Here is a 9,952-nt window from a genome sequence, read left to right on the forward strand (position 1 = left end):
CGTTTCTATAATTATTCTATTTTTATTTATTTCGATGTATTTGTGTACGGTCTACCAATTAGTACCATGTAAATATAATTTTCTTACATTCTAGTTTCATTCGTTATTACTTATTGCTATAGAAATTTTAAATTTAAAATTATAATCACAAAAAATATTAGTTACCTACGTCTGCTTATTTTTAGTTTGTCTTACTGATCCAATTTAATAATATTCTGACCTATTTGAAAACAGACAAGCTGGTTATTTCTCTTAGGAATCTAAAGTTTAAACACAAGAAAAACCATGAGACACAGCTAGTATATGATACGACAAATCGAGAATAAATACTACTAATATAGTATTAAAGATTTTAACGGATTTTAACGCGATTTATTCATTATATTATTAATTATTATCCCGTCGTTTCCCATACTTTGCTCAGCGAACGTGGTCAATGGTCATGGAGACTCAGTATCCCCAATAATAATTATTATGAATGAATCGCGTTTAAAACCCGTTAAAATCTTCAATATCAAAAGGTACAACACTCGCGTTAAATCAAATACAAGAGTGAAGAGACTACGTCATGTATGGACAATAATGCATCACAACGCGTAACGCCATCTATTATGTAGTTTTCAAATCAAACACAGCTTACCAAAGACAACAACCATAGATTATTATAATAAATCTTCTTTTTCTCAAGTGGCAACTCCCGATCCCAGTGAATATGGATTTTAATTTTGCCATATAGTGCCACAAACTTATCTGACCCGGTGACAAAAACTGGAACTACGTGCCGCCATTTTGAAATGTCACATTTTCACAGACTTTTCATACGGAATATTTTGTTTACATAAAAAGAAAGCGACATCAGTGACACTGTCACCGGGTCAGATAAGTTTGTGGCACTATAAATGAGAATTATAAAACTTGACATTTGTATAAAATTAAAAAAGAGCGTGTGCCGAGCACACGTATGGGCGTATTCAGAAAGAAAGCTTGAAACTTATAAGCGCTTATAAGTTTCAAGCTTTCTTTCTGAATACGCCCTATCAGACGCGAAATTTCTTTGGCAAGATTCAAAGATACCAAAATCGTTGTGACGTATTGCCATGCACGACCTTGAAATTTTACTCTCAACGCACCTAAAGAAGTTTCACTTCAGAAAATTATAGATAAAAATAAACAATAGAGCTTGCAACCGGATTTTCTACTATTTACGCCATTTCCTAAATTACATAAAATTGATTTTAAATCGTTAATCGGCTACTCTCGAAGCTGAAGCGGGAGCAATTTAAATTGCCCCTGCTTGCCTATACACATCACAAATTAAGGAGCCAATTAATATATCCGACAGTCTATCCGACAGCAGCTTGCAAGTCTAAACCATGTAGCAACTGCTGGAAACGCGGCCTAAGATACTACAGGCGGGATGAAATTAAACAGCAAATGTATTCAAATATATATATTTATTACATTATTATGACACCAAATGATTACCAATGTCGCAAACAAATACTTCTGGACCTGGAACAAACATTTAAAATGATTAGATTGTTTTAGAAAGTAGATTTTAGTATAAATAGTACAATTTACGTCCAAGGCCGGTTGCAGACTCTGCAATGCAGAGCTTCACCGACCATAAGTGCGTACGTCAGTCGCGCTTGTCATATGTATTGAAATACACGTGCGTATGGTCGGTCTAGCTATGAACGGTTTTGTGAATTTCCATACATATGACAAGCGCGACTGACGTACGCACTGATGGTCGGTGAAGCTCTGCAACCGGCCTAAAATGAACCTGATTTAAAAAAAATCAATTAACAACTGATACCATATGCAAAAGGATTCCGTATTTTTAAGCTATTGCATAGCTTCTATCGCGGGCCTTGAGCGCGGGGACCGAATCGAGAAATTCCGTAACGAAAAAACCTCACGCTCCCCACGGGGACGGGCGGAGGTGTGGCTTGAAGGCATAGCATGCAATAGCGCAACCGCCCCAGTCCCCGAGTGACACACGTCTTTTTTTCTTCTGAGGTACGGAACCCGAAAATAGTTTTTACTAGCTTTCCGCCCGCGGCTTTGCCCGCGTTTTCGAAAAAAACCCGCATAGTTCCCGTTCACGTGGGATTTCTGGGATAAAACCTATCCTTTATGTTAATCCAAGTGACTCTCTATATGTGTGCTACATTTCATTGTAATCGGTTCAGTAGTATTTGCGTAGAAGAGTAACAAACATACACATCCATCCTCACAAACTTTCGCATATTTATAATCGCACTCGGTCCCCTGACTCCTCATACAATATCAAATCTATAAAACAAATAAACTTTAACCATTAGCCACTATTTAACAAACAGCCTAGGCACTTAATAAACTGGCTGAACCACTCACCCTTGTGCGTTTTGATGTGTTGCCGCAATGCCTTGATGCTCGGCTGCTTCTCTTGACAGATCCGACATTCGTAGTGATATTCCAATGACTAGAAATATAAATAAATATATTATAATTATCATCATACAATGCCTTTATGTAATACACACAAACATACAGAAGAGTAAAAAAAACAAAGAGATAAATCTATACTAATATTATAAAGCTGAAGAGTTTGTTTGTTTGAACGTGCTAATCTCGGGAACTACTGGTCCGATTTAAAAAATTCATTCGATGTTAGATAGCTCATTTATCGAGGAAGGATAAAGGCTATAATATCATCATGCTACGACCAACAGGAGTGGAGCCACGGGGGTGAAACCGCGCGGAGCAGCTAGTATATTATAAGTTGATTGATGATTGACCGACGAACTGGCTGAACGAATGAATGAATAAAGTTGATCAAAAATGAATATATCTATCTCGTTCTCCCACTGACCTGTGCGAGTGCCCGCGAGATGGCGCGCTTGTGCTCGCGCACGTCTTTGTCTGTGTGCGAGCGAATGTGCGATAACAGGTTGTACACGCTCACACATGTGCGTCCGCATATATCGCACTTTATGTTCGCTGGAAGAGAAACAATATATAGTATTAAGGGCCGCTTTTTCAATCCTTGGTTAAAATTTATCCGTCCAATAAAGTATTACACGAACATTTTAAAATGTCACCTGTAAACTGTCAAATATGCAGAATTAGAATACATTTTTGAAATGGTAGTTTAATACGTTATTCAATGAATAAGTTTTAACCAAGGATTGAAAAATCAGCCCTAAGTTTTGTAGTTTGAAGCATTCTTTTATTTGATAGATCAATTTGAAAGGACGGTTTTAGTAAATACAGTAAAAGATCTATATATATATATATTTTTTTAAAGATACCCGTCATCACAAGCTGTTCGCGCCACCTCTGGATTATAGTCGAGACATTTTTGCTTTTATTTTTTTTTTTGCATGAATAATATTAATTTAAAATACAATATAAAATACTACTACTTAAAATACTATAAAATTTAAATCAAATAATTTAATTTATTATAAAAATTCAGTAAAAACACGGCACAAAAACACTCAACTTAATCCTATATGACAGTAAAGAGCTAAACTAATATCACACACTATTCCTTTGGTTGACTGACAGACACCAAAAAAAAAAAAAAAAAATAGGCCATAGGCAGAAAGCTACTATATGTATAGACTATACTTACATGTGTTATTCTTCCGCACCCCTCGCCAGGAAGTCTGGTAGCAGGGCGCACACATTTTGCACACAACCACTTCGCGGAGGTATTTCTTGGCTTCATTATCATCAGTATTATCACTGTAATATTAAATTTAATAATTAAATGTTGATTTGGGCTGAATGCGGACACTACCTTTAAATACAGTAACATTAGCCATTATAGTTTTATATTTTACTAGCTGTTCCCCGCGGTTTCACCCGCATTATCCACTCCTGTTGGTCTTAGCGTGATGATATATAGCCTATAGCATTCATTGATGAATGGGCTATCTAACACCGAGAATTTTTCAAATCTGACCAGTGTTTCCTCAGATTAGCGTGTTCAAACTAACAAACTCTTCAGCTTTATAATATTAAGTATAGATAAGATTTATAAGGGCACAAGAATAAGATATATGCATTTAATTTGTTTACCATAAATCTGTTTTATTTATTAATAGAAACAAATTATATCCCAAATTATTTCCTGATAATGCCTAAAAAAAATTATTCAGTAAGTTTGCAGCCTAAGTTCAATAAAACAATATTATCTCTTTACAATAATAATTAATAATATAGTTCTTAAGTCGACTGTGTCAGCATGTGCTTGAATGGAGACCATGTAAGCTGTCTGGAAGAAATTGCTCTAAGCTATAAGACCGCCAATTGTACGCCAAACTATCTTTAGGTGTTTGTATTTTTATTTTATATCTTTAAGTGCTAAGGGGCGTTAAAGTATTTATAATTAATAAGCGCAGTGTAAGACACGGACAAGAGCCCAGCATTGGGTAGATGCAATATGCAGAAGAAGGGAACAGTGGCGCGATCTGGGAGAGGCCTACGTCCAGCAGTGGACGGGAATAGGCTGGTGTGTGTGTGTGAAGTATAGTATAGATAGATATCTATTGAATTCTCATTAGAAATAAGATGAAAACAAGCCATTATATTCACATTCGCATTTGCATTTGTGAATATTGATAGCATTTGCATTGCAATGTTTAATCTATACTAATATTAAAAAGCTGAAGAATTTGCTTGTTTGTTTGTACGCGCTAATCTCAAGAACTACTGGTCCAATTTGAAATATTCTTCTGGAGTTAGAAAGCAGATTTATCGAGGAAGGCTGTAAACTATCATTACAGTAAGAGCAACAGGAGAGGAGACACGCGGGTGAAACCGCAAAGTATAGCAAGTATATTTTTCACTCTATACTCTGTGCAGGAATTAATTACTTTATACAAAAAGTATACAATAATTTGTGTTTGGACTTATTGGCCTGGTCACAACATGGTGTAACATAAATCATGCTTAAAAAGTACTACAATTATTCTAATAGGTTTCAGAAAACAACTTACTTCATCTCAAACATTTTATATGAGCTAGACAACGCCTGTTTAGGTTTATACACAATTAGCATTTCTTCGTCTTTATTAAATTCCTTCGTCAATATAACTTCCTCTTTGTTATAAACTGGTCTGTTTCTCTTATTGCCCAGAACAACGGAATGCAGGAATTTCTTCTCTCTATATCTGGGGAGGACTGATTGTATGATTTCCGATTTCTTTGTGCCTTTCTTGTCTTGTATTGATATTTTACCCCACATAGTTGTCTCTACTTTCTCTGCAAATAAAAAAAAATTGATCTATTGATTACTGAAATTAATATTCCTCTTTACTGATTCAAGTGTATTTTCAAGGTTTTACCAATTTACAATATCACAGGATTGCAAATTCTGCTTGAAAAAATCATATTTTACTTATCTGTTTGTTTCAATAGAGAGAAAACTTATCAAGTCACCAGAATACATCAATACTAACTGTACAGAAAATTAATTTAATTATATACTAGCCAGAAGACAATTACCTGTTTGTTTATTCATCAAGTTTCGTATCACAACAGTCCGTGAGGAAGACACACTCTCCTCTAGATTCATCCGTAACGGAATATCATGGCATTTGTAATTCTTCAAACACAAATTATTCCAATTTCTCAACTTTTTCCTATCACTATCATCTTTTATCAAAGCGCGTACAGGCAAACACAATGGATCATCGTAATCGGGAATTCGAATATCAAGCTCCCTGCGAATCTTCAAATCGTGTTTCGAACTATTTTTGTCCTTAACTTTAGGCTCTGATTTCGGCGTTTTCAAAGTTACGTTTTGGCGGGAAACATTTGCATTTTTCCGTTTGCGACCTCTTGGGCGAAGCTCATCGGTTGGATCGTAATCTGAATCTTCTTCATCTTTCCTCTTCCTTCGCCGTATCGGTCTCTCTGTTTCCACTTTTACGATCGGTCTTTCGACGAGCAAAGGAGTTTGTTCTTCTTTTATTTCTATTAAAAGTGCCTCATCGCTTGGAGTTTCGACGGTTTGCACACATTGTTGAACAATGTCAGCATCCTCATCTAAAAATTCTATTTCGCAGTCCATATCCTCAGACATGATGTTCTCTACTCAATACAAATATGTAGTTCGAATTTGTAAACACTGTGGAGGCAGCAAAATTAGGTTATGAAAGTGGATGATAGTTATGCTATGTTTCAACTTTCAATATTTGGTTCTAATAATACCTTACTATATTTTTTTTAGTAAAAATTGATTCATGAAAATTGATCTATTCTTTATCGTAATTTTGTATTTTCTAGACGCGCAAATCAGAAATCAGAATTTGTTTGGCTTGGCTTTGACGCGTTTGACGTATAGACAATATAGACCACAGACTAAAATAGAACCACGTACGACACAGACTATACCACACACACAAAGACGTTACTAGATTCACCATGGCGAAAAAAACGAATCTTAATAAAAGAGCGTTTTTGTTTTCCACTTGTCTCGTTCTAATTAGGTGACCATGGTTTAATAAAATAAGGGACAGATTGTTTGAAAAGCGATCAATTTAATTTCATTTACCTATAATAATATAGAATCCAGCCGGACGTCATCGAGGGAGGACCTGTGCAATTTTTGTTGTGCCACTTTGTGGTCGCCGCTCGCGTGCAGCAGCGACTACAACGGCAAGCTCGCCACAGTATAAATAAATCAGAAGTTTGATTTTATTAGCTATCCTAGGAATTTTATTGATAAATAAATTAATTACTTATCCTATACTATTAAACGAGCAATATTTGCAAGCGAACGCGTGCCGTCTCAATGCCTGAAATGCTTATATAGGTAAACCAGAATCTGATGGCAATTAGGGAAATCAAAATTTTGAGTGTGCAACCCTAGGGAAAATGGACTGAACGATCTTGATACTGCCTATTTTTTATTTTGTCCTCAACATCATTAGTCACATTACATAAGTGAACAATACTGTACTTAATAATGAGATATCCACTTAATATTATGTAGGTACATACTTACATATTACTTTTATCTATGTAATGTATTTTATTAATGTATTATTATTTACACATACCTATATTTGTTCATTAATTATCATTATGCCATGTAAAAATATGGATGTAATGATAATGCAGATCAAAACAAGATAATGCTAATATTTTTTTATAAAATAAATAAAAACTATGTTTATTTTCGTAAGTATTAACAGATACACACAATATAAAATTGACTTGGACAGCTTGGACTTGACGAATAGCCGTATTGGAAACTCCTGTAATAAGTTTTAATAAAATTATATTGTAATCAACAAACAATATTATAGCTACCTACTTATAATATTTTTAATTTTAAGTATCAAAACGGGTAAGTCCAATTTACCAATAAAATATTCAAAATTGAAAATTGTAATGTGTTTGACCCTTCTTCATCGAATGTTTTTCTATACACATTATAAACTACACCTGTTGCTTGTGATCGCAGCAGCTTTTTCGACATTTTCGAAGATTTTTAGACAAAATCCTAAAAATTATTAATAAATTCCAAAGAAGACAAACAATTTGACAACCAATTTGATAGTTGTCAAATAAAATTGCCATATGAAAATCTTTTATTTCATAATTATAAATATGCCATGAGATTCTGGTAGACCTATAATTTCGGGACAAGGGGGCCTTAACTAAAAATAAAACCAAAATGTATTTTTTTAATAAATTTATTAAATAAATAACTGAGTGATATTATCATTTCGATTATAGTTAACAATCCATACTAATATTATAAATGCGAAAGTAACTCTGTCTGTCTGTCTTTTACTCAATAACGCCTAAACTACTGAAAAATTTTTCATGAAATTTGGTATGGAGATATTTTGATACCCGAGAAAGGACAAAGCTACTTTTTATCCCGGGAAAATAACGCAATCCCGGAAATCCAACGGGAACGGGAACTATGCGGCTTTTTCTTTGACTGCGCGGGCGAAGCCGCGGGCGGAAACCTAGTGATATAATAAAATAAGGCTGAATACAATGGGATCATCTTTATTCTTTTACATATTAATACTTAATTTATCTTACACTCTTTTACTAAGGGCCGATTTTTCAATCCATAGTCAAGACTTAAAGTATCCACCCAATAAAGTATTACACGATAATATTAATATGTCACCCGTAAACTGTCAAATACGGCCAAAGAATATAATATTTTTGGTAGTTTAGTACGTTATTCGACGAATAAGTATTAACCAAGGATTGAAAAATCAGCCCTAAATAGAACAACATTTTAAACCCGCAGGTACAAAATAAGCATTTACTAATTATATTGGAATATCTAATATCCGTTAAATAGACCTTTTTTTTATAATGGGGAAATCTTCCAACGATACCCACGGCCACGGCCCCCGGGGAAGGAGCCGTGGGTTATGTCGGATTCTTACCGACTAAAACCCCACTGTGTTCCGCCGAGACGCTTAAATGATGGGGCCGCGGGTATTGATTAGAATTCTTTCGCGATATCCGTTAAATAGACCTAATAGGGATGTTATCAAAACTAGGATGATAACACCAGGATGATAAGAAAGTAAGGCGAAAGGTATTTCAACTTTTTGCTATATTTTAAAGCCATGATCACAATATATATTATGTGGGTTAATATAGTCGTTAACAGTTGAAATACCTTTCGCCCTCTAATCGCTTGCCTCATTGCCCTAGTAAATACAATGTAATAAATCGAACCTTGCGTGCCGTCGCCCGTCGCACGTTTAAGCAACATGAAATCATACCTTGCGTACCGCCTCACGTGTAAGCAATATAAAATCGTAACTTGCGGGTCTCCGAACATATTGTAAGCATCATAAAATCGTACCATGCGTGCCGACGAACGTGTAATCCACATAAAAACGTACCTTGCATACCGCCTCACGTTTAAGCAACTTAAAATCGTACCTTGCGTACCGCCTCACGTTTTAGCAATATAAAATCGTACCTTGCGTACTGCCTCACGTTTTAGCAATATAAAATCGTAATTTGCGTACCACCACACGTTTAAGCAACATAAAATCGTACCTTGCGTGCCACCTCACATGTTAGCTACATAAAATCGTACCGTGCATACCGCCTCACGTTTAAACAACATAAAATCGTACCTTGCGTACCGCTTCACGTTTAATGAGCCCCGAACGGCCCGATCTGACCACGACCCAATAGATTTTCTATTGTGTCTGTGATTCCGGGGGCTGATTTATTACGCAACATAAAATCGTACCTTGGGCACTACCTCACGTGTCGTCTCCGTTTGGTTTAATGCTCTAAGACAGCTATGAAAGATTTAATTACGGAAATTGAAAAATGAAAAATAATTACTCATCGAATTTAGGTTTTACATGTTTCATGTGAAATTGGCTGTCATGCAATCTTCTGCAACTGAGTGGATAAACCCAGTATAGACTTTTTATTTTTTTATTTTTATTAATTAAGTTGAACAATGATGCTAATAAAAGTAATAGCTGGTAGTCATCCATTTTGTTACTTTTTGTAAACCCAAGACTATGTACCTACTATGCTGCCGGCCAACTGCGAACTAGACTCATACCTACACAGAATACCTACTAATTATTGTCGGAAGGAAATTTCTGACAAGTGTAGGAGTGGTGTTGACTGGAAATTTTCTGACAGAAAAATTCTTACACTGTGTGGTCGGCCTAAAACATTTTTTTATATACTTCTAATTACTTTTTGGCTGCGAAATTTTTCTCCCTCTCATAAAATGTTGAAAATTATCGGATAAAAAAATAAAAAAAATCATGCATATTCCACAAAATATATAAAAAAATACGCGTGGCACTCGAGGACTGCTGCGGTAAAGCTATTGCATAGCATCGCATCGCTGTGCCGGTTGGAGTGGGGGGTGTTAGGTTTTTTCGTTACGGAATTTTTATATTCGGTCGCCGCCATCGACCGGTTGTGTGGTCGA

At 35.4% G+C, this 9,952-nt stretch overlaps 1 protein-coding gene across 1 annotated transcript; it reads right to left on the reverse strand.

The window, feature by feature from the left end:
- Positions 1-1,435: 1,435 nt before the first annotated feature.
- LOC123703313 lies at positions 1,436-6,334 on the reverse strand. The gene is made up of 7 exons (XM_045651270.1): positions 6,208-6,334; positions 5,500-6,124; positions 4,992-5,256; positions 3,623-3,735; positions 2,858-2,985; positions 2,380-2,467; positions 1,436-1,512 (listed from the first exon to the last, which is right to left on the reverse strand). Exons 2-7 carry the CDS (start codon positions 6,077-6,079, stop codon positions 1,466-1,468), a joined length of 1,221 nt encoding a protein of 406 aa, XP_045507226.1. The 5' UTR covers positions 6,080-6,124; positions 6,208-6,334; the 3' UTR covers positions 1,436-1,465.
- Positions 6,335-9,952: the final 3,618 nt, after the last annotated feature.

This window comes from Colias croceus, chromosome 25 (genome assembly GCF_905220415.1).
Source record: "Colias croceus chromosome 25, ilColCroc2.1".
Taxonomy (NCBI): domain Eukaryota; kingdom Metazoa; phylum Arthropoda; class Insecta; order Lepidoptera; family Pieridae; genus Colias; species Colias croceus.

Bases quoted from the DNA above. Each gene is read 5' to 3' on its own strand.
- LOC123703313 (XM_045651270.1), bottom strand. From the start codon at position 6,079: ATGTCTGAGGATATGGACTGCGAAATAGAATTTTTAGATGAGGATGCT. The intron at 3,736-4,991 runs GTAAGTTGTTTT...TTAATATTACAG, and splicing joins TATAAAATGTTTGAGATGAA to TGATAATACTGATGATAATG. The intron at 2,468-2,857 runs GTCAGTGGGAGA...TTATATTTCTAG, and splicing joins TCTCGCGGGCACTCGCACAG to TCATTGGAATATCACTACGA.